This window comes from Colletes latitarsis, chromosome 12 (genome assembly GCF_051014445.1).
Source record: "Colletes latitarsis isolate SP2378_abdomen chromosome 12, iyColLati1, whole genome shotgun sequence".
In the NCBI taxonomy this organism is placed as follows: domain Eukaryota; kingdom Metazoa; phylum Arthropoda; class Insecta; order Hymenoptera; family Colletidae; genus Colletes; species Colletes latitarsis.
Window position 1 is genome coordinate 18172061 of NC_135145.1, and position 25972 is coordinate 18198032.

At 34.5% G+C, this 25972-nt stretch overlaps 3 protein-coding genes across 4 annotated transcripts in view; 2 read left to right on the top strand and 1 right to left on the bottom strand.

Moving 5' to 3' along the window:
• LOC143348829 (muscle, skeletal receptor tyrosine protein kinase) overlaps positions 1 to 12617 on the top strand; it is a 37444-nt gene extending 24827 nt beyond the window's left edge. Inside the window, exons 3-9 of the mRNA XM_076779487.1 lie at positions 2452 to 2540; positions 2613 to 2753; positions 5916 to 6078; positions 6819 to 7099; positions 9348 to 9521; positions 9604 to 9762; positions 10566 to 12617. Coding sequence (XP_076635602.1) covers positions 2452 to 2540; positions 2613 to 2753; positions 5916 to 6078; positions 6819 to 7099; positions 9348 to 9521; positions 9604 to 9762; positions 10566 to 10868 — 1310 coding nt within the window. The 3' untranslated portion in view covers positions 10869 to 12617. The remainder of the gene's footprint in view (positions 1 to 2451; positions 2541 to 2612; positions 2754 to 5915; positions 6079 to 6818; positions 7100 to 9347; positions 9522 to 9603; positions 9763 to 10565) is intronic.
• Positions 12618 to 15471: 2854 nt separating this feature from the next.
• Positions 15472 to 20058, top strand: LOC143348840 (heat shock transcription factor, X-linked member 4). The gene is made up of 3 exons (XM_076779501.1): positions 15472 to 16392; positions 18220 to 18331; positions 18782 to 20058. The coding sequence occupies exons 1-3, from the start codon at positions 15946 to 15948 to the stop codon at positions 18787 to 18789; spliced, it is 567 nt and encodes a 188-aa protein (XP_076635616.1). The 5' UTR covers positions 15472 to 15945; the 3' UTR covers positions 18790 to 20058.
• LOC143348835 (GPN-loop GTPase 1) lies at positions 18084 to 25659 on the bottom strand. Of its 2 annotated transcripts, none has more exons than XM_076779495.1 (6): positions 25056 to 25659; positions 24343 to 24588; positions 23907 to 24271; positions 23098 to 23327; positions 20273 to 20604; positions 18084 to 18237 (listed from the first exon to the last, which is right to left on the bottom strand). In XM_076779495.1, the coding sequence occupies exons 2-6, from the start codon at positions 24578 to 24580 to the stop codon at positions 18200 to 18202; spliced, it is 1203 nt and encodes a 400-aa protein (XP_076635610.1). In that variant the 5' UTR covers positions 24581 to 24588; positions 25056 to 25659; the 3' UTR covers positions 18084 to 18199. The 2 variants fall into 2 exon arrangements, with proteins under 2 accessions (XP_076635610.1, XP_076635611.1); XM_076779496.1 differs by having other exon boundaries at positions 18134 to 18237; positions 20266 to 20604; positions 25056 to 25657.
• Positions 25660 to 25972: the final 313 nt, after the last annotated feature.

The following is a 25972-nucleotide window of genomic DNA, read 5'->3' on the forward strand; positions in this document are numbered from 1 at the left end:
TAGAGATCTTCTTTACAAATAGAGAGATTTTACTGTGTAAAAAAAAGCACAGAAAGATCAATCAATTTTTAGAAAATCGTTTTAAAGCAGTATAAACGATCGAAGGTCTCTGAACGCTTCTGTTTCTCGGTGTAATTTGCGGGTTATTTATCACAAGAAATAGGAGAACGGTACTCGACGCGGCTCCTGGGTCGGATTACAGCAATAATGTAAACACAGCCGGCCGCTGGTGTGACCTGTAGGTGGCGTCTGTGTGCGGTTGGCTCAGTGCCCAAGTAATCGTGTATTGAGCGCGCAAGTACCGTGAAAACAAAATGGCGCGCTCACCAATAGACGACGTTTTCTGTAGGCTTCGTTTAATCGCAGGCGTAACGAGGGCGGTGCTAGTATTTCGTTGCAGCATTTCTCTTGGTAGTTTATCTTTGTCTTCTTGGAACCGTACTAGGTACAAACTACTGTCGGATTCCAGATTGTAGAATCGAGTTTAACGCTTTAATGATTGTTACGGTGGTCACCGGTGACCGGCACTTTGAACTTACAACTTGTTGCAATGTAACATTGTTAAACACTTGCAAAATTGTAAATGACGCTAGTCTAATTTGAAATATTGTAAAACAACAAATTCACCATTGAATATAGTTTCTACAATTTGAACGTATGTTGAGGACATCTTTGGACATGGAAAACTGGCTTATACCATCGTGAAGTTGTAACAAAATGTCTCCTCTACCTTTTTAAGTAGTATAACATTCTTTTTAAGAAGATTCGTAGAAAGAATTTGAGAAAAGATAAAGTTTCTTAATGTATAAATTGAAAATGTTGATACTTATGACTAAGGATGATGGCGCTGGCTGGCGTTTACACAAGATTACCGATTGGTATCTACCAGATTTACGATACTAGACCAGATGTACCAAGTATGCGTTGTTATTTACAAAAGATTGTGTCCGAAATCAATATCCAACACATAAAGAACTTCTGCCAATTTGTAACATTTAACTTTTCTCAAATATGGTTCCAAGTCTTGTAAATAGAACGTTGTTGAACACGTAATCTCACTTAGTAATCGTGATAATATTATTCGTACTCGTCGCCTTTTCGTTCGAGTCACAACATTCCTCTCATTTTTCGATCAAAATATACAACACCTACTCTTAAAAAAACCTCTTGCAGCAATACTTGAGAATAAACGATAGCCTGGTTCTTAATCGTTCGTCGTTCACGTGAATTTTATCGCTTCTAAATTAGTACACTACTGTGGCGCGCTTTTGCTGATGGAGGAAGCGAGAGAGACCATAGCAGAGTAGAAAAGGAAAGGAGAGACGCGTATTATATAGAAACGGGGTGTCAGTCAAGCGCTTGCGAGAGAGACAAGAGCCGTAGCCCTCTGGTGGCGAGTACGAAAAGTAACGCCACTTTCCATTTTCTTCTCGTGGAGAAATTCTTGATTGGACACTCCAATATTCTGGAGATGAGCGTCACAGTGTCAGTCAAGCGCTTGCGAGAGAGACAAGCGCGTAGCCCTCTGGTGGCGAGTACGAAAAGTAACGCCACTTTCCATTTTCTTTTCGTGGAGAAATTCTTGATTGGCTATCCCAATATTCTGTAGATGAGCATCACAGTGTCAGTCATGCGCTTGCGAGAGAGACAAGAGCGTAGCCCTCTGGTGGCGAGTACGAGAAGTAACGCCACTTTCCATTTTCTTCTCGTGGAGAAATTCTTGATTGGACACTCCAATATTCTGGAGATGAGCGTCACAGTGTTAGTCAAGCGCTTGCGAGAGAGACAAGAGCCGTAGCCCTCTGGTGGCGAGTACGAAAAGTAACGCCACTTTCCATTTTCTTCTCGTGGAGAAATTCTTGATTGGCCATCCCAATATTCTGTAGATGAGCGTCACAGTGTTAGTTAAGCGCTTGTGAGAGAGACAAGCGCGTAGCCCTCTGGTGGCGAGTACGAGAAGTAACGCCACTTTCCATTTTCTTTTCGTGGAGAAATTCTTGATTGGGCACCCCAATATTCTGGAGATGAGCGTCACAGTATGAGTCAAGCGCTTGCGAGAGAGACAAGAACGTAGCCCTCTGGTGGCGAGTACGAGAAGTAACGCCACTTTCCATTTTCTTTTCGTGGAGAAATTCTTGATTAGCCATCCCAATATTCTGTAGATGAGCGTCACAGTGTTAGTCAAGCGCTTGCGAGAGAGACAAGAACGTAGCCCTCTGGTGGCGAGTACGAGACGTAACGCCACTTTGCATTTTCTTTTCGTGGAGAAATTCTTGATTGGCCATCCCAATATTCTAGAGATGAGCGTCACAGTGTCCCACAGAATCTCTTCTTCAGTATCAATAGATGAATTATTATTGTATAAACGATCATGTACCTGCGTAAATATAGATAAAGAATGCTTTGCATTCAACTGATGAGAAGCTAATAATTATTTAAATTACTTTCTAGTTCCTCTAACACCACGACCTATACCGAACATAATACCTCCAAATGGTAACTCTACTAATAGTTCGACTGCCCTTCCAGAAGCTGAACAGGTAACTATTTATTATAAACGTTATTTTAATAAACGTTGATCTTGATCGTAATATATCCATATTATTCAATAGGTAGAGCGATCGAAACAAAGGGTACCTGAAATAATAGGAATTGCTATAGCTTTCATCGCGGTATTAGTTATTTTGCTGAGCATAGTATACTGCGTCAGGAAACGGAGTTACAACATCAAATCGCAAAGGAATTCTCTGGACGTTCGTATATATATACATTATAATACTTATTTGTGAAAAAAGAGAACAGAAAAAAATAGTTATTTTTCCAATGTTTTGAAAATAATGTAATAAATTTTAAAACGTAGATACCTTCCTGAACGATAGATACATGGCGCTTTATGCAGCCATTTCCATTTAACAATATAATATTATACAAAGTGTTCGGCCACCCCTGGGAAAAATTTTGACAGAGGATTCTAGGGGCTAATATAAGACGAAAATCAAAAATACCAATTTGTTGATGGAGGCTTCGTTAAAAAGTTATTAACAATTAAACTCAAAAATTTGATATCGTTCTGGAAAAATTATTTCCGGTTGCGGGGGTCAATTACAATCATTTTTGGTGAATACACATACCCCCGAAATCCTACCCACTTTTTACAAAAAAATTCGAGAAGGCGTGAAATTTTACGACGGAAAAAGAAATTTTTCAAATCGTTTTGGAAAAATTATTTTCAGTTGCAGGGGTCAATTACAATCATTTTTGGTCATTACACATACCCCCGAAATCTTACGCATTTCCAAGAAAAAAATTCATTACAGAAAATCTAATTAGGTGCCTAAATTCGACGGAAAAAAAATATTTCAAACCGTTTTGGAAAAATTATTTTCAGTTGCGGGGGTCAATTACAATAATTTTTGGTGAATATACATACCCCCGAATTATTACGCATTTCCAAGAAAAAAATTCATTACTGAAAATCTAATTAGGTGCCTAAATTCGACGGAAAAAAAAAATTTCAAATCGTTTTGGAATAATTATTTTCAGTTGCGGGGGTCAATTACAATCATTTTTGGTCATTACACATACCCCCGAAATCTTACGCATTTCCAAGAAAAAAATTCATTACTGAAAATCTAATTAGGTGCCTAAATTCGACGGAAAAAAAAATTTCAAATAGTTTTGGAAAAATTATTTTCAGTTGCGGGGGTCAATTACAATAGTTTTTGGTGAATAGACATACCCCCGAAATCTTACGCATTTCCAAGAAAAAAATTCATTACTGAAAATCTAATTAGGTGCCTAAATTTGACGGAAAAAAAAATTTCAAATCGTTTTGGAAAAATTATTTTCAGTTGCGGGGGTCAATTACTATCATTTTTGGTCATTATACATACCCCCGAAATCTTACGCATTTCCAAGAAAAAAATTCATTACTGAAAATCTAATTAGGTGCCTAAATTCGACGGAAAAAAAAATTTCAAATCGTTTTGGAAAAATTATTTTCAGTTGCGGGGGTCAATTACAATCATTTTTGGTCATTACACATACCCCCGAAATCTTACGCATTTCCAAGAAAAAAATTCATTACTGAAAATCTAATTAGGTGCCTAAATTCGACGGAAAAAAAAATTTCAAATCGTTTTGGAAAAATTATTTTCAGTTGCAGGGGTCAATTACAATCATTTTTGGTCATTACACATACCCCCGAAATCTTACGCATTTCCAAGAAAAAAATTCATTACTGAAAATCTAATTAGGTGCCTAAATTTGACGGAAAAAGAAATTTCAAATCGTTTTGGAAAAATTATTTTCAGTTGCAGGAGTCAATTACAATCATTTTTGTTCATTACACATACCCCCGAAATCTTATGCATTTCCAAGAAAAAAATTCATTACTGAAAATCTAATTAGGTGCCTAAATTCGACGGAAAAAAAAAATTTCAAATCGTTTTGGAAAAATTATTTTCAGTTGCGGGGGGTCAATTACAATCATTTTTGGTCATTACACATACCCCCGAAATCTTACCCATTTCCAAGAAAAAAATTCATTACTGAAAATCTAATTAGGTGCCTAAATTCGACGGAAAAAAAAATTTCAAATCGTTTTGGAAAAATTATTTTCAGTTGCAGGGGTCAATTACAATCATTATGTTTATTACACATACCCCCGATATCTTACGCATTTTCAAGAAAAAAATTCATTACTGAAAATCTAATTAGGTGCCTAAATTCGACGGAAAAAAAAAATTTCAAATCGTTTTGGAAAAATTATTTTCAGTTGCGGGGGTCAATTACAATCATTTTTGGTCATTACACATACCCCCGAAATCTTACGCATATCCAAGAAAAAAATTCATTACTGAAAATCTAATTAGGTGCCTAAATTCGACAGAAAAAAAAATTTCAAATCGTTTTGGAAAAATTATTTTCAGTTGCAGGGGTCAATTACAATCATTTTTGGTCATTACACATACCCCCGAAATCTTACGCATTTCCAAGAAAAAAATTCATTACTGAAAATCTAATTAGGTGCCTAAATTCGACGGAAAAAAAAAATTTCAAATCATTTTGGAAAAATTATTTTCAGTTGCGGGGGTCAATTACAATCATTTTTGTTCATTACACATACCCCCGAAATCTTATGCATTTCCAAGAAAAAAATTCATTACTGAAAATCTAATTAGGTGCCTAAATTCGACGGAAAAAAAAATTTCAAATAGTTTTGGAAAAATTATTTTCAGTTGCGGGGGTCAATTACAATCATTTTTGGTCATTACACATACCCCCGAAATCTTACGCATTTCCAAGAAAAAAATTCATTACTGAAAATCTAATTAGGTGCCTAAATTCGACGGAAAAAAAAAATTTCAAATCGTTTTGGAATAATTATTTTCAGTTGCGGGGGTCAATTACAATCATTTTTGGTCATTACACATACCTCCGAAATCTTACCCATTTCCAAGAAAAAAATTCATTACTGAAAATCTAATTAGGTGCCTAAATTCGACGGAAAAAAAAAATTTCAAATCGTTTTGGAAAAATTATTTTCAGTTGCGGTGGTCAATTACAATAATTTTTGGTGAATAGACATACCCCTGAAATCTTGCCCATTTTCGAGAAAAAAATTCAATACGAGCGGAACTTAATAACTTTTTAACAAAGCCTCCATCAACAAATTGGTATTCTTGATTTTCGTCTTATTTTGGCCTCTAGAATTCCCTATTAAAATTTTTCCCAGGGGTGACCGAACACCCTGTATTTGGTGTAAATGAATGCAATTACATATGTAAATATTAATCGTGTGAAATTTAAGTAACGGTAATCGTTTCTGATCCGATTTACAAATAGTAGTATCGACAATTGTTTGTTTATAATTAAAAATTGCGACGGGAATACTTTGTACATGTTCTATTCAGGGGACACCGATGAATCTGAAGAAAGGGTTGCTGTTAGCGAATAAGTACACGCCTAATCCACAGTATTTCAGTTGCGCTTCGCTAGAGGTGCCGATTCTGCAGCGAGAATCTCTCGTATTTGTACAAGACATCGGCGAAGGATGCTTTGGAAAAGTGTATAAAGGTAGATGACCAACTTAATAATATAATAAAACTTCTAGTTTACTATTTTACGTTCGACAAAGAAATGACATTCGTTATTTTTGCCAATGAGACAATATCATTGATGGTATCGTCTCTTGAAACATGATTAGAGTGTTTTTTGGTGGTTTGTTCATCTGCAAAAACGGAGAAACGGTTCCCAGGTAACTATTAACCGGTAAGACGCTTGCCTATCATGCAACGACTACCAACCAAACCAACCAACGTTTTTTTATTTGCAATCATATCTTCGACGTGACGCAGACCCTCCAAACTACATTGCAGTAGCTACGAACGACTGCGCGTGCGCGGAACACAGTTCTCGAAGTCGCATGCGCAGAAGCGTGCGCACGAGTGAACCAAAGGACAATTCGAACCATACATATCACAGAGCATCTTGTACAGTAATTTCTTTATATTAAATTCAGAATAGTAACGAAAAACGTGTGACAATTATTTTACATCAGTGGTTGCTCCAGAAACTAAAAGCAACGGCTTGTACAAACGTATACTGTTTAAAACATAATTAATATCGGAAGAAAAGCCAACTTGGCCAAAAATGTACTCGTTTACACGGTAGGCAGCCGCCATATTGAATAAGCTATTACATCCGGGAACTGTTCCTCTGTTTTTAATGAATCAAACCACCAAAACATTCACACTGCGTATTAATGTTATTAACATTCTCCTTATTCAAGGTCGCTAAACATTTTGTTTTTCCAGGAGAATTATCCACCGGAGATTCGAAGGAAATCGTCGCGATAAAGGTCCTGAAAGATTCCGTCTCCCACGAAGCCGAAGAAAACTTTATGCGAGAAGTCGATATTATGTCTACGTTTGGACATAAAAATATTTTGTCGTTGAAAGGGGTAGTACTTCGAGACGCCAACAACAGTCCTTGGATGGTTTTCGAATACATGCCTTACGGAGATCTGGCTGAAGTTTTGCGATCGAATAACCGTCAAGTTAGATCGTCGAAATCTGCACTGCAACCTTTAACGCAGGTAAATTTTCTTTGAACCACATTTTAGCTCTATCTTCTGTCTCTTTATGCAACATGCGTATTTCTGTTGCGCTTGAAATGGAAAATTGTTGATTTTTATACGTATCTCCGACTATCTCTGGCTTCTTTTAGTATACAGGATGTTCATTCTAATGGGGGCTTCTAGAGGCCAAAATAAGACGAAAATCAAGAATACCAATTTGTTGATGGAGGCTTGGTTAAAAAGTTATTAACATTTAAAGTTCCACCAGTACTGAATTTTTTTCTCGAAAATGCGTAGAATTTCGGGAGTATGTCTATTCATCAAAAATGATTGTAATTGACCCCCCTAAACGAAAATAATTTTTCCAGAACGATTTGAAATTTTTTTTTCCGTCGAATTTGGGCACCCAATTAAATTTTTAATAATGAATTTTTTTCTTGGAAATGCGTAAGATTTCGGGGATATGTCTATTCACCAAAAATAATTGTAATTGACCCCCGCGAACGAAAATAATTTTTCCAAAACGATTTGAAATTTTTTTTTTCCATCGAAAAATATTAAAACCTTCTCGAATTTCTTTCCAGGAAATGAGTAGGATTTCGGGGATATGACTGTTCACCAAAAATTATTGCAATTAACCCCTGAAGCCAAAAGTATTTTTTTTAGGACGATTAAAAATTTTTTTTTTTCGCCGAAAAATTTAGGAACTACCCCCAGTCGATTTCTCTTAAAAATTCGTTTTTGATTTTTAGTAATTTCATTTGACGCCCTATAGAAAAGTTGTGCAATACTTTTTTATAGGTATCCATGAGCTCTACTTCAGAAAAAAATTTCATTGAAATATATTCAATATTGTAGGAATATTGGCTGTTTGAAAATTGGATCATTTTTATGTTGTTTTTCTCATTTTACGGGGTCAAAGAACAATTTTCTCATTATTGTTAATATTTCTACATATTCTACACCAAAATACGCATTGATTGCCTTTTTAAACATTAAAATCGTCCGATCCGTTCAGGAGTTATGATGTTTTAAAAATTTCGGGGAACGATTTCTGGTCTGAAATTAGATTTTCGGTAAGGAATTTTTTTCTCGAAAATGCGCAAGATTTCGAGGGTATGTCTATTCACCAAAAATAATTGTAATTGACCCCCACAAACGAAAATAATTTTTCCAGAACGATTTGAAATTTTTTTTCCGTCGAATTTGGGCACCCAATTAGATTTTTAATAAGGAATTTTTTTCTCGAAAATGCGCAAGATTTCGGGGGTATGTCTATTCACCAAAAATTATTGTAATTAACCCCCACAACAGAAAATAATTTTTTCAAAACGATTTGAAATTTTTTTTTTCCGTCGAAAAATATTAAAACCTTCTCGAATTTCTTTCCAGGAAATGAGTAGGATTTCGGGGATATGACTGTTCACCAAAAATTATTGCAATTAACCCCTGCAGCCAAAAGTATTTTTTTTAGGACGATTTGAAATTTTTTTTTTTCGTTGAAAAATTTAGAAACTACCCCCAGTCGATTTCTCTTAAAAATTCGTTTTTGATTTTTAGTAATTTCATTTGACGCCCTATAGAAAAGTTGTGCAATACTTTTTTATAGGTATCCATGAGCTCTACTTCAGAAAAAAATTTCATTGAAATATATTCAATATTGTAGGAATATTGGCTGTTTGAAAATTGGACCATTTTTATGGTGTTTTTCTCATTTTACGGGGTCAAAGAACAATTTTCCCATTATTGTTAATATTTCTACATATTCTACACCTAAATACGCATTGATTGCCTTTTTAAACATTAAAATCGTCCGATCCGTTCAGGAGTTATGATGTTTTAAAAATTTCGGGGAACGATTTCTGGCCTGAAATTAGATTTTCGGTAAGGAATTTTTTTCACGAAAATGCACAAGATTTCAGGGATATGTGTATTCACCAAAAATAATTGTAATTGACCCCCGCAAACGAAAATAATTTTTCCAGAACGATTTGTAATTTTGAATTTAATTGTTAATAACTTTTTAAGGAAGCCTCCATCAACAAATTGGTATTCTTGATTTTCGTCTTATTTTGGCCTCTGGAATCCCCCATTAAAATTTTTCCCAGGGGTGACTTAACACCCTGTATAAAATATAACATATAATAATTAATATACAAAGTATTAATTATAAAGTGTTAATTAATTATGAAATATAAAGACCAAGTTGTTTCAATTTCTTTGAAATTATTTTCCGAAAAAAATACTGTACGTTTACGCGTTGCAGGAGTCTTTGCATTGGATAACGATCCAAATCGCAGCTGGCATGACTTATTTGTCGGGCCAAAGATTCGTCCATCGAGATCTAGCCTGCAGAAATTGTCTGGTTGGCTCCGGTCTAGTTGTGAAAATTGCTGATTTCGGCATGTCGCGGGACGTGTACACTTGCGATTATTACAAAGTACGGTAAATCGATTTATAAATTTATCAAATTACGAAGCAAATAATTGGACTAACGAACAAATTGTTTCTGCTCGTTTCAGATAGGCGGATCTCGTCTCCTACCGATCCGATGGATGTCACCGGAAAGCGTAATGTACGGACGTTTCACGCTGGAAAGCGACGTCTGGAGCTTCGGAGTTGTCCTCTGGGAAATTTATTCCTTCGGCAAACAGCCATACTACGGACACAACAACGAAGAAGTAAGGGAAAATTCACAAAAAAAAAAAACAATCGCCAAATATTTACCTCCGTTCCACCAATTTCTTCGTGATCTTCAAAACTATTAATCGTCCTTCCACGAGAAGAAGGCACAGTCTGTTTACATCCCCACTCTTGCTGCAGTCCGCTGATTGGCTGTCACCGATCTTCGTCACCGTTTTCGACCAATACCTGTGCGTCAGGACTGCAACAGGAGTGGGGATGTAAACACGTTGTGTTTTCTTCTCGTGGAAGGACGATAGTATACGAAGTAACCTCTAAAAAATGTCTGAATGGTTTTCGAATAAAAATAACATTGGCAAAAGAAATTAATAAGAGTATAAAGAAAATGTCTTATAATCACGATGATCGTATGCACTTGTAGTGTTCTTTCTGTAGTGACTCTGCTCTCGTCAACGCACACCTAACCTAACTTTCACCTTACATCACTACATATTATTGAAATGAAAATCGATTACCTGTGCATCATTTTATTATCGAACATTTATTAACCAGACTCTGCTCTCGTCGACGCACACCTAACCTAACTTTCACCTTACATCACTACATATTATTGAAAAGAAAATCGATTACCTGTGCATCATTTTATTATCGAACGTTTATTAACCAGACTCTGCTCTCGTCGACGCACACCTAACCTAACTTTCACCTTACATCACTACATATTATTGAAATGAAAATCGATTACCTGTGCATCATTTTATTATCGAACGTTTATTAACCAGACTCTGCTCTCGTCGACGCACACTTAACCTAACTTTCTTTTATCAAACGTGGTTTTCAGGTAGTAAAACTGATATTCCAAGGAATAATGCTAATTCCGCCGGAAGAATGTCCACCGTTTGCATGTCAGCTGATGCGAGAATGCTGGAAAACGGATCCAAAGGATAGAATAAAATTCGCAGATATATTAGAGAGGCTTGAAAAAGTGCAAGGTAAATCCATCCAACAGGAGACGTTGCCAAGGCCACCTCAAGGACCCGTTACCATTCGAACGCTGGACGCATTGGATCCTGATGGTTATTTATTGCCTGCACCGACAATACCGCACGAATACTTGCAAACACTACCAATTTTACCCAATTAACAACGCGTTGGTCGTAAGTCTAGTGACTAATAAACGTTATTTTGCTCCGTACGAATGAAAGGCCTGAATCGTGAAGAGCATCGATCTCATTGTCAGTAAAATATCGCTATTCGGAATTTGTTTATACAGTAAAAGTGGAATGTATGCCTGAAAATTGGGTCCCCATGTCTGGTATTGTTCAGACCACGATATAGCAAGGTTGTAAACTAAACTCTTGAGGGTGGGGACAAACTACTGCTGTGACACTTAGGGTAGTACATGACATCTTACTTGAGGGTGTCTTTCTGTGTTCGTAACTGCACTACCCTTTTTCATTTTCTATTAGCATATATTATAAACAAGTAAATTAAGATATTGAAGACTCAAGTAAGACCTTTACCTCTTACGATACCTTTAAAAATGGTGACACTGGATAAAACATTTCTTCGTATGGCCATGACTATGGTCTAAGGCCCTCTGCTCGTATTTCTGTCAATTCGTCTACCCAATTTTACGAGCTTGCTATATCATGGCCCGGACTATACTTATGGAGTAGATAGATAGATTCTAATTACAGAATCTCCCCTCAGTAGTGGAGATGAACAATGAGCATAGTATCTCTTACAGATACATTCATTACAGTTCCAAGCAAGTTCCATCTGTTGATATATGTATAAACAAAAGATGATCTTGAAACAGTGTTATTTCTCTTCGGAATTAACGAGAACAATAATCTCATCTTATTTAATCGCGTGTACGACACATTGGTAGGCCGAACAATTCAACAATTGAAATTTCGTTCCGTCCGGCCAAAGTACCCTTTTTCGCATCACAACCGTCCAATTTTGGTGTTTAACTTGTGGGAATTTTGGGGTTCAAATGAGCAAAACTCGACTTCCTCTCGGTAATACACGTGTAACGAACTCGAGACTTCGTTGCAGACAAGAAACGCACGGTACAATAGTAGTACGTCAGAAAAACTCTAGGTGGCGCAGAAACAAATGGCGCTTTAGTTCTAACACAACCCACCTTAATCTATTAACTTCGTTTTGGGTTCTTAATAACGATTTGTCTCGCTGCTGATAATATGTATATTCTATTGTCGAAATCCTTCGATTTATTTTAGAGATTAGAGATCGTTTCAAAAAGAATATGATAATTAAATCGTAAAGCCATAACCTTAAAACTTCAAGGACACAATATTGCTTATCCCATAAAAAGCAAATTACTTTACAGAGGTAATTGCTTGTAAAATGATAATAAAATCTTCGTTTAAAAAGTTTCAAGAATTCATGAAATCTTTAATATTAATTGTTCTCGTCCATTTCTAAGAGTCTTCGAATTTTTATAAAATTATGTAATCGGTTTCCGATCAGTCCGAATAAACATGATCGTCGTTGCGACAATGATTTTTATAATCAAGATACTGAAAGGAAACACTTACGATATCAGGGGAATCGTGAGTGTTAGAGCTATCGAACTTTCGTTGTCCAGGAAATAGTATTAATACTTAAATGTAATATTAATACTTAATAATTTTAAGAGAATGTACAATACTCTCAATAATTTATTATTAATTACGATTAAATACAGTAATTATTTGCAAGATGCAAATTATACATGAACGACTGCGTCTCTATAGATAATTTCTTTTCTAACCTCGTCACTTTCTTCCATCGTACTTGGTATTCTTTGCGTCGTCTCGCCATTTTCTACGTTCAATGTACGACTGTATAAATCCTTACAATTATCGATAAGAACGATTTCTTTAATATCTTTTTGTATTCTTTAAAAATAAAAAAAAACTAGTGTATCAGTAAATTTTTGTAAATTTTTCTGAAAATGTAAACGATCGTTAAAAAGTAAAATATTTCTTCGTAAAGTAAATTCAACGCGTTGACTGTCGCGTGACACATCGGCGTGTCACGCAGTCTCATTTTTTATTACAATTTATTCGTCGAGAAAATAGTTTTCAATACTTTGACGACAATGTAATATTTGCATGTATCAGGAATTTGTTTGTTTTTCGTTCGCGTAAAATGATTTCAAGTACATCGAATCAGCGAAAAAAGAAAAAAATGTGACGAATATACAGGGTGCACCAAACATTTGTTTTTCAATGGAAAGTGACACTATTTGTTGTTATTATAATAGCTAACGAACTAAATAACATTTACTCGAACAATTTTCTTCTTTTCTATTCTAATATTTGTTCGAAAAAATAAAATCGAATTGCATAATTAACAATTCCATACCTAACGTTTAAAGACCAGCGATGACTACACTTGGCCAGTATTAGAAAATATTACTTTATAAGAAAAGAAAAAAAGCCATGTTATGTACAAGAGCATTTGTCGTCATTTATTACACATTTTGTACTAGTGTCTCAATTTATTAACAAGTGAACTAGCATTCTACCAGATTACAGTCGAGGAACATACTGCTTTCCAAATTCTTTTTCAAAATATTTAAATAAACGTATTTATTCAGATTTCTTTCAATAAACTTTGAATTACTCGTTTCGTTAAATTACAGTATTATCGATCTATTTACATTATGGCGACACCTCCTGTACTTGCCGCTAGAGGGCTACGCTCTTGTATCTCTCGCAAGCGCTCGATTGACCCTTCTGTTTCTATAGTGTTCGGCCATCCATGAGAAAAATTTTAATGAGAGATTCTAGAGGGCAAAATAAAACGAAAATCAAGAATATCAATTTCTTGATGGAGGCTTCATTAAAAAGTTATATAAAAAATTAAATTACAAAATTTTAAATCATTTTGAAAAAATTATTTTTGGTTGCGGGGCTCAATTGCAATCATTTTTGGTGAATACACATACCCCTGAAATTCTACGACTTTCGAGAAAAAAATTCGAGTAGGTAGTAAAATTTTTAGACGAAATTAAAAATTTCAAATCATACTAAAAAAATTATATTTAATTACAGGGGTCAATTGCAAGTATTTTTGGTAAATAGACATACCCCTGAAATCCTACCCACTTTCGAGGAAAAAATTCGAGAATTTGTGAAATTTTTCGACAAAATTAAGAAATTTCAAATCGTTTTGGAAAAATTATTTTCGGTTGTGGAGGTCAATTATAATCATTTTTGGTCATTACACATTCCCCCGAAATCCTACGCACTTTCGAGAAAAAAATTCCTCACCGAAAATATAATTTCTGACCAGAAATGCTACCCTGAAATTTCATGTGAATCTTTAAAATGTCATAACTCCTCAATGGATTGGAGAATTTTAATGTTTCAAAAGGCAAACAACGCGTATTTTAGTGGAGAATATGTAGAAATTCTAATAATATTGAAAAAGTTGATCCTTGACACCGTAAAGTGAGAAAAACCCCCTAAAACTGGTTCAATCTTTCAAACAGCCATAACTCCTACAATAGTGAAGATATCTCATTGAAATTTTTTTCTAAAGAAGAGCCCATGGGTACCTGCAAAAAAGAATTAGACAACTTTTCTGTCGAGTGTCAAACAAAATTATTAAAATTCAAAAACGAATTTTTAAGAAAAATTAAGATGGGGGTAGGTGCCTAAATTTTTCGACGGAAAAAAAAAATTTCAACTCGTTCTGGAAAAATTATTTTCGTTTGTGGGGTTCAATTATAATAATTTTTGGTGAATAGACATACCCCCGAAATCCTAACCAGTTTCGAGAAAAAAATTCGAGAAGGTGTGAAATTTTTTGACAAAATTAAAAAATTACAAATCGTTTTGGAAAAATTATTTTCGGTTGTGGAGGTCAATTATAATCATTTTTGGTCGTTACACATACCCCCGAAATCCTACGCAATTTCGAGAAAAAAATTCCTCACCGAAAATATAATTTCTGACCAGAAATGCTACCCTGAAATTTCATGTGAATCTTTAAAATGTCATAACTCCCCAATAGATTGGAGGATTTTAATGTTTCAAAAGGCAAACAACGCGTATTTTAGTGGAGAATATGTAGAAATGCTAATAATATTGAAAAAGTTGATCCTTGACACCGTAAAGTGAGAAAAACCCCCTAAAACTGGTTCAATCTTTCAAACAGCCATAACTCCTACAATAGTCAAGATATCTCATTGAAATTTTTTTCTGAAGAAGAGCCCATGGGTACCTACAAAAAAGTATTAGACAACTTTTCTGTAGAGTGTCAAACAAAATTATTCAAATTCAAAACCGAATTTTTAACAAAAATTGAGATGGGGGTAGGTGCCTAAATTTTTCGGTGAAAAAAAAAATTTCAAATCGTTCTGGAAAAATTATTTTTGTTTGTGGGGTTCAATTATAATAATTTTTGGTGAATAGACATACCCTCGAAATCCTAACCAGTTTCGAGAAAAAAATTCGAGAAGGTGTGAAATTTTCGACAAAATTAAAAAATTTCAAATCGTTTTGGAAAAATTATTTTCGGTTGCGGGGCTCAATTATAATAATTTTTGGTGAATAGACATACCCCCGAAATCCTAACCAGTTTTGAGAAAAAAATTCGGGAAGGTGTGGAATTTTTCGACAAAATTAAAAAATTTCAAATCGTTTTGGAAAAATTATTTTCGGTTGCGGGGGCTAATTACAATCATTTTTGATGAATAGACATACCCCTGAAATCCTACCCACTTTCTAGAAAAAAATTCGAGAAGTTGTGAAATTTTTCGACGAAAAAAAAAAATTTCAAACCGTTTTGGAAAAATTATTTTCATTTGCGGGGGTCAATTATAATAATTCTTGGTGAATAGACATACCCCTGAAATCTTGCCCATTTTCGAGAAAAAAATTCAATACGAGCGGAACTTTAAACGTTAATAACTTTTTAACGAGGCCTCCATCAACAAATTGGTATTCTTGATTTTCGTCTAATTTTGTCTTCTAGAATCCCCCATTAAAATTTTTCCCAGTGGTGGCCGAACACCCTGTATAACAGACACCCCGGACGAGATTTTCAAATCCAACGACGATTCGAGAACGCGAAATATTGTTGCCGTGATACGATAGTTTTTTGTTTGGAAAAGATCAGCGATCGGAAAAATCGTCGCCGTGTCTATTTTTCGACTTGTGTTTCATCAGTGCTATTAAAACGTCACATCGTAATCGAGCATGTTCGACGATTGCATATTCCTCTCGTTACGTTTTCCAAAGAAGCTCTGGCGAATCGTGAACGAGTGCGACACTGGCGCTATTCGATGGAGTTTGGGCGGCAATACCATTCTGCTCGACTACAAGAAATTCCAAGAACAATACCTTGGCGCTGGCAATTCCATCTTCAAAACGAAAAATATCACGAGCTTCATCAGACAGCTGAACCTGTACGGCTTTCGGAAGGTGACGTCGCACAACCAGGACCCGATCTGCAATTCCCGTAACCCGGACGTCCACGAATTCATGCACGAAAACTTTCGTACTGGCCGACCGGATCTGTTATCGAGGGTGTACCGAAAAACCGCTGGAAAGCTGAAACATTGTCGACGTATCAATCTGACGGCCGTCGCGGAACCAGATCTAACCAAGGACAATGATCGCGTTTCGCGTTTACACATGTGCCGGGTAAACAAGCTTACGATACTTTTTCAACTTGTCCTTTCGAATTGCATAAACAAACAATCGCGAGAAAATGTAATGATAGTTCTACGATATCACGACAGATGTCAGGCCACACCGGTAGTTATCTACTGTGTCGGTATGGTAGAGTTCGTGACAAATAACAGATTCGTTCTCATTTACCTCGCACAGGTATCATTTTAAACAACTTTTTCGATTATGACTTCAATAATGAAGGAATACTAAAGAAATATAGTTAACTGTGACTGGCCACTGCTTTTGATCAATTTATTATACGAACGCTTTATTACACACTATTATACATTCAATGCATAATTTGAAAGAAAAGTCTCTTATAATAAAAAATGGACTAATGATTGATTGACTTTTTTACGTAACCAAAACACGGTATATTTTTATTTCATTAGTTTGGATAGGGTTGATTCGAAATATTTAAACGGTAATAACGATGCTTATAATTTTAATACTAAATTTTACGTAAGAGAAATTTGCAATTGAACTCAGTTCGGTAGCTGTATCGTCCTTCCACGGGAAGATGGCACAGCGTGTTTACATCCCCACTCCTGTTACAGTCCGCTGATTGGTTGAAAACGATGACGAAATCGGTGACAGCCAATCAGCGGATAGCAGCAAGAGCGGGGATGTAAACATGCTGTGCCTTCTTCTCGTGAAAGAACGAGATAGATTCGTTGTGTTAAACGATGGGTGGCGCCGCGCTGCGGAGAATACTCAAACTCTCGAGTTTATTAAAACAATCTTTCCTAAATCGATGTGTGAACACAAGTACCTATAAAGAACGATGGACTTTATTACCAACTTAATCTATTCATTTCATTACGTTATGCTGGAAAATATCAAATATCTTTTTTAATGAAATTTTCTTGCATAAATAAATGAATTGCAATTGATACTTTCGTTATCAACTTCTACTTCAACTGTACATTTGAATTTTTAGTAAAAACATTATTTCTTTTTTTACTATTTTTTGCTGCGGTTGCTATTGCAGATCTATAAAAAAACAAATACATTTTAAATATTTGTTTATTTTGAAACATATCAATTCCTATATATGTATGTATACTCAAAGTAACGATAGTTTTGTTTATTTCTTTATAAAAGAGTACATCTCTTTTTATTTCATGCTTTATAATAATAAATATAAATCATAACTTGTTTAACCATATTTTATATGTGAATGTAGTAAGTTTTTAAAAAAATAATAGTTAACGATGGACGATTTTCAGTGTGACTAATCTCGAAATTTCGATGAAGTCAGAATCATACATTGGATTTAAGTCTATAGTTCTCATAATGTTGGAAAATAGAATAACAAATCAACAGCTTAAACTTAATCAAGATTATTTTTGATATTCTAGAATTCGATGGAGATATCAAATTCTGAATGAAAAACTGTATGTGATCTAACGCTTACTAAAACACTAATGTCACAAATACTTTAAAAAATGGTAAATTAGACTGAAATGTAATTAACGACGTGAATAAATTCATATTTTACCGCTAAATGGAGACAGCCAATAGAAAACGTTTGCGATATACCGACGAACCCTCTGCTGGACTTTGGACGAAACACAGTAAAATCATTTGCTAAATCGTCTATAACTTTTGTTTAATATCTATTAATATACATTTTAGTAGAGTAAATTTAATTCTAACAGCAAGGAGTAAAGAATAGGCATTCTATAAAAGTAATAAAAAATGATCTTGATATCCCTGTAAGAAAACAAGATTGATAAAACGCGATACTACTTATTGGTAATACATACCTGTAATTTTATAATTTTTCCTGTTCAGATGGCGCTAAAAGAAGCCCTAAAACAGATAGCACAAGAACACCAAAGAACACACAACCATGGAACCAGAGATAATGATTATTTGAGTAACGCTACAACCTCTTACGGAAAAGGTACAGTAATATAACGCGTAAAATATTATGAACACAATTATAGAGAATATTTAGTAATTATAAGACTTAATAAACAAAGAATACAACATGTGCTTTCGTTACAAAATCTAAAAGCTAGGTTAGAAAAAATTGATCCAATAAAAGTTATTTGATTTACCTGCAATAATTCGTCTGAAAGTGTAGCGTGTAAATGTTAAATTTTAATTTCCCGACGATTATGTTTATAATTATTTAAAATCGTAGAAATCTTAAAGGAACAATAAAGTATATTTAATAAAATAAAAATATAACGCTTCGACGCGACGATAGAAAAGAAATTCGAATCATATATTTCGGAAAATTTAAGAACTTGCAACGTTGCCACGTTTATAGATTAACCAGTGCTGCCACAAGTACCATTCTTTCGCGAGAAGAAGGCACAGCGTGTTTGTATCCCCACTCCTGTTGCAGTCCGCTGACTCACAGGTATTGGTCGAGAACAGTGACGACATCAGCCAATCAGCGGACTGCAGCAAGAGTGGGGATGTAAACACGCTGTGCGGCACAGCCTGTGCCTTCATCTCGTGGAGGGATGTCACCAGCGTCTGTTAACCTTTCTTTTTCTTAAGAGGTTAGGTAACTCTAGCGGTACGGAAAACGAGACAATTTTTTAAGCTACAATGAAGAAAAAGTAAGCAGTCAATTATCCTGAGACTTTGCACTGTATTTAGGTATAACAAATATTGAAAATAACTCTTGGCAATGTTTAAAAAATATTTATAATTAAACCTACACAGCGCCATGTTCCCGAGCCACTTAATTTTTTGATGCCTAACTGGTGTGCAGGATTATGGTAAAATGGTTGTCGAAATATTCCATTAACTATGATAAAAGTCCTTAGCATTGACAATGAGACATTTCAATTTGTATAAAAATGAACAATATGGCGGATATTTGAAACCTAAAATCGCATTTTATCAAAAATCGAGTTTTTATTACTAATATTTTACAGAATTATTAGACAATTTCTTAAAAAACGGATCGTCAATGCTTAATAAATATAATAGTAAAGATAACTGTAAATTTTCAAAGCAATTGATCAATTAGAACTGGAGTAATTCTGCACACCGTTTTGTAGAACATAGTTTCGAGGAAGATGCATTTAAAGTTTGATATACGCAGATATACGTCATTGTTTGAGGCTTTAAATTTTCAGTAAAAATATTGCTTCGACACTGGGACCTTTCGCATAATGATTTTAAGGCTTCGAACTATTATTTAAGCTAAAAAACAAGATATCGAATTTTTCAAAATTTTAGAGTTACCTAACCCCTTAATAAACTTGTACATAGATTGGAACGTTATAACGAAGACATTATTTTGTAAAATTAAAATGCTCTCTCGATAGTTGTAAAACATTTACGTTCTTCATATTCCCTTATGATATAAGATATTCGATAAAAAAAAGTGTCTTGTGATATTTAAGATTTTACACAAATTACTTGACATCAATTTAACAATTATAACGATAGAAATCTCAGAATTGTTACTAGACATTCGGATGATAGAATATGTAAATGTAATTCACAAATTGTAACACAGATTTCTATCCAAGAATTTAAATACAAAGCGAAGATAAGAAACATTTATTTATCGTACTGCGAATTTTCTTTAAAAATTAATATTAGTGTAGTAATTTCAGAATTGTCTTTCGTTTAAAACAAAAAGGATGATGGAAATACTGCTTCATGGAAAACTTTGTTAAAATTTAATTTAAGTTTCTTGTATTATTAGTAGTATTACGACTGTTCGAATACGTGGAAAATTTTTTTTTGTAAATAAGAACTGTAAAATCCAAGCTTCAAAATATAAATCATTTATTACATAAAATGTATAACTCATTTATTAGTTACAAAATTTATTTGCGAATATAAATATTGTACTTATGTACATACTATGTACTGCTACTACTGGTAGCAGGCTGATTGGACGTACGTTTCTTTTGTTCCATTTTATGTCTGTTTAGAAAGTTCATGAAAGACTCTGCTTCTTTGTTTTCCTCTTCGTCTTCCACTTTGAATAAGTTTTCCGTGCCTTCTTCGTCCTCGCTCGATTCGTTACCAGCATGCTTTAAATATATGTCTGCGATTTCTCTTCCGCTACCGACTGTTGTTACAAATGGTACGGTCTCGCCTTCAGTTTTCTGCCCTGCTTTCTCAAGCTGTTCCTTTTCCGTTTGCCGTCTTTGAGCATCTCGTTTAATTTTCATTCTCTCCCAACCTTTTTTATAATCCCTTAAAAAGATTTTTTACTTAATTTATGGAACATTCGTTTCGTATACAAGGTGTTCGGCTACTCCTGGGAAAAATTTTAATGGGAGATTCTAGAGGCCCAAATAAGACGAAAATCAAGAATACCAATTTGTTGATGGAGGCTTCGTTAAAAAGTTATTAACGTTCGAAGTTGTGGCTGTAGAACGGCAATTTGTCCATCTATTTGAATTTTTTTCTCGAAAATGCGCAAGATTTCGGGGGTATGTCTAGTTACCAAAAATGATTGTAATCGACCCCCGCAACCGAAAATAATTTTTCCAGAACGATTTGAAATTTTTTTTTTTCGCTGAAAGCTAACCTAATTAGATTTTCGGTAAGGAATTTTTTTATCGAAAGTGCATAGGATTTCGAGGGTATGTGTAATGACCAAAAATGATTGTAATTAATCCCTGTAACGAAATATAATTTTTTTAGTATGATTTGAAATTTTTTAATTTCGTCGAAAAATTTCACACATTCTTGTATTTTTTTCTAGAAAGTGGGTAGAATTTCGGGGATATGTCTGTTCACCAAAAATGATTGTAATTGACCCTCGCAACAGAAAATAATTTTTCCAGAACGATTTGAAATTTTTTAATTTAATTGTTCATAACTTTTTAACGAAGCCTCCATCAACAAATTGGTATTCTTGATTTTCATCTTATTTTGGCCTCTAGAATCTCCCATTAAAATTTTTCCCAGTGGTGGCTGAACACTCTGTATACTTAATGTAATGTATACTTAGTTACTTAAGTTTATATACTTCAATAAATCAATAAATCCAAGTTGATAAATATAAAAAATAAAAATAACAATTTCAAAATACAGATGTAAAACGTATTATGCTTTTATTATTATAAAGCTTTGTATTAAAAAACAGTAAAAACATTTCTTTTTCTTATGTTCATAGTTGATTCGTATTTTGGAGCATATAATGTATTCAATTTCTATTATTATATTAAGAATTTTATGTTTATAATATTTCTTTTGAAACTGTATACAGGGTGTTCGGCCAACCCTGGGAAAAATTTTAATGGGGGATTCTAGAGGCCAAAATAAGACGAAAATCAAGGATACCAATTTCTTAACTGAGGCTTCGTTAAAAAGTTATTAACAATTAAATTCAAAAATTTCGAATCGCTCTGGAAAAATTATTTTCGGTTGCGGGGGTCAATTACAATCATTTTTGGTGAATACACATACCCTCGAAATCCTATCCATTTTCGAGAAAAAAATTCGAGGTGTGAAATTTTTTGACAAAATTAAAAAATTTCAAATCGTTCTGGAAAAATTATTTTCGAGTGTGGGAGTTAATTACAATCATTTTCGATGAATAGACGTACTCCCAAAACCCTACGCACTTTCGAGAAAAAAATTCGAGTAGCTGCTAAAAATTTTAGGCGAAAAAAAAAAATTGCAAATCATTCTAAAAAAATTATATCGGTTGCAGGGGTCGATTACACTCATTTTTTATCATTACACATAACCCTGAAATCCTACGCAATTTCGAGAAAAAAATTCCTTACCGAAAATCTAATGTAAGGTCAGAAATGCTCCCCTGAAATTTCATGCGAATTTTTAAAATGTCATAACTCCTGAACGGATTGAAGGATTTTAATTTTTCAAAATGCAAACAATGCGTATTTCAGTGCAAAATATGTAGAAATTCTAATAATGTTGAAAAAGTTGTTCGTTGACACCGTAAAGTGAGAAAAACCCCCTAAAACTGGTTCAAGCTTTCAAACAGCCATAACTCCTACAATAGTGAAGATATTTCATTGAAATTTTTTTTTAAAGCAAAGCCCATGGGTACCTACAAAAAAGTATTAGACAATTTTTCTATAGAGCGTCAAACAAATTTATTAAAAATGAAAAACAAATTTTTAAGAAAAATCGAGAAGGGGTAGATGCCTAAATTTTTCGACGGAGAAAAAAAATTTCAAATCGTTCTGGAAAAATTATTTTCGGTTGTAGGGTTCAATTATAGTCATTTTTGGTGAATAGGCATACCCTCGAAATCCTAACCAGTTTCGAGAAAAAAATTCGAGGTGTGAAATTTTTCGACAGGGGAAAAAAAATTTCAAATCGTTTTGGAAAAATTATTTTTGTTTGCGGGGCTCAATTATAATAATTTTTGGTGAATAGACATACCCTCGAAATCCTAACCAGTTTCGAGAAAAAAATTCAAGAAAGTGTGAAATTTTTCGGCAAAATTAAAAAATTTCAAATCGTTCTAAAAAAATTATTTTCATTTGCGGGGATCAATTGCAATCATTCTTGGTGAATAAACCTACCCCCGATATCTTGCGCATTTTCGAGAAAAAAATTCAGTACTGGCGGAACTTTAAACGTTAATAACTTTTTAACGGAGCCTCCATCAACAAATTGGTATTCTTGATTTTCATCTTATTTTGGCTTCTAGAATCTCCCATTAAAATTTTTCCCAGTGGTGGCCGAACACCCTGTATAATTTACCTTTCGTATTCTTCTACAGCATCGTCAACAAGTTCCATAAACTTTGTAATACCAGCTCCCGTAACAGCGGAAACACCACAACTACGTAAATGTCTATAAAATTCGTCCAACGTTAGAGCCATACTGCGCGTTAAGTTGCTAATATAGCTTGTTTCCGAATCCAAAGCTTCTTGAAACGCTTCAAAATCTTGCATCCAATCTACTGCGTAACTATGTTCCACGATATCGATCTTGAAACATATTGTAGTTACATTACAATTAGTAAATTACATAATAATATCAAGCACATCGAATCCTATGCTAGGCTTGAAGAAATAGAATATTTAACACTAGGTTTACGGACACTCGTTGCTCATAGTTTTATTATAATTCGCTACGTTGACAGTTGCATTAAAATGCAGTTTTTCTTTTAATTAGAGGATACATCCATATCATTGTATCACTTCAATTCAACATAAATTGCTAACAAATAATATTTATGAGTCTTATAACGTTAACTTTAGAATCTGAATGCGTCAAATTGACGCGTACCGTAAACCTAGTGTTAAGTTTCGTGTTATTTACATGAATTTTAGAAGATTCGTAGAATCGAAAGTAACACAGAATTCAATGTATCAAGTATCGTTCTTCCACGAGAAGAAGGCACAGTGTGTTTACATCCCCACTCCTGCTGCAGTCCGCTGATTGGCTGTCATCGTCACTGTTTACAACCAATGCCTGTGAGTCAGCGGACTGCAACAGGAGTGGGGATGTAAACACGCTGTGCCTTCTTCTCGTGGAAGAATGGTAGTTGCATTTTTCGTAATTACCTTATTCATAGCGACGATAAATGGTAACTTAGTTTTGTAAAGAATAGAACACGCGTAAAGCATGTTGGACATGAACGTTACGGGACTAATGCTTCTCACAGTATCTAATACATACACTATGATCGTCGGAAATTCGGATGCCAAAGCTTCCGTTATAATCGTTCCGCTTGCCGACCATGTGAAAACTTCTATTTGCCCGGGCGTATCCAAAATTATATAATCGTGCTCTTCGCTTGCTTTCTTGATAAGTTCTATAACTTGATCGAATTTTGTGGAGAACAAATTTAAGGCGGTGACAATACCACCATTCGGACCTAAACTATACTGTTTCATCACTTCCTTGTAATTCACCGTATCTCGTACATCTAAAACATGGTTTAGTAAAAATTCCTTAGTATGTAAATAACAAACGACTGAACATATTTGCAAGAAATACCTATGTTAGCAGGATAAGGAACTTCCTTGCACGCAGGATCTAAATTTATAATGTATGGTTTCTTAATTTTATATAACACCAAGGCGAGCCGATTTACAAAGAATGTTTTTCCAGATCCAGCCATTCCCAGAACGATAATACAACATGGCTTTTTTTGTTTGTTACTCGTTTCGGCGGTTGTAGAATTCTGAGCAGAGTCATTTTCAGTACATTTAGAACTATCCATAGATTCAGCCATGTAAAAATCTGCAAAACGATTAATTCAAAATTAAACTATTTATTAATGTACTGAACAAAAAATTAGTTTGTAGTATTTTAAACTTAAATAGGATAGGAGAAGAAAATATATGTTATAATTTCGTTGCACTGAATTAAATTTTATTAGATATACAAGGTAAACTATAAAAGCATTGTTCGACAAGATATATTCAAACTAACGAAGAGTTACGTGCTTCCATAATTGCAAGATAAATAAACTGTTAGATATATATTTAACTTTTTAGATTTATAAGTCAAAGAGTACAAGGAAGTAAATGTTTTCCTAACAGTCGTTTCAAATTTATAGGTTAGTATTTATAGGTTAATGTAATCATTAAACCGAATACATTTAATTTGACTATTTAACAATGAGCAATTCACAGTTGATCTTATTAAGTTGAAAGACAGTATTACAGGGTTAATCCAATTCTAGCAATATATTCTGGATAACGTACCTAATACTTTAAAAAATATAATATAATTTTCTCGCCTGTACGTGATAGTTTAAATTGCATAAATTGTGTATTAAATTTTCGTACTAGAAATTCGATCGAAAGAATTTCTCAAATATTTTCTTCTAACTAGGCACATATCCTGCACATAGACCGGGAATCAGTCAGTTTAATCAAATTCAATGCAGGCCAAATTTACCAAATTACATCTTAACCTCAACTTTTGTGTGATCATGTATGACAACCCAGAGATGCCAGATTCAGCACCCGGTGCTCTACACACACATACCAGATCACGTGTACGTGAGCTCGTAGAGTTTCGGAAAGTCGACAAAGGCAAACTGACACATGCCCTCTTTCTCGATTATTCCGAAGCTGCCCGAAGTAATTTCGGACCGCCTCGTGGGAGTCGAGAGAGAAAGGCTCACATTTGCCTTCTCGCTCTTGAACAACTGAAATCCGACCTCACGTCAACGGCATACGATTCGGAATTCCGACTGCCCAGGTATTTTTACTTGCCTTTCCTAGATTACTTCATTACTGAACTCTGCAAATTACTCCTGGTTTCTATTTGCCTCTGATGACCTCTGATGACCAGTGCTGACGAAAGTACAGAACTCCCGACAACTTTTAACACCATACAGCGATTGTTACTGACTGCTCCTGATTACTGCTTGCTTCTGCTGGACTCTGCTGACCAACGCTTATATTTCTGACAACCTATAACGATTACTACTGACTTCTGCTAACCTCTGTTGGTCTTTGCTGATCTCTGTCAGCGTGTGCTTGTCTCTGCTGAACTTTCCTGGCCTCTGCCGAACGCTACTGACCACTGCAGGTATTTCTGATAATCTATAACGATTAATACTTACTACTGCATGCCCCTACAAGTCTCTGCTTGCCTTTGCAGGTTTCTGCTT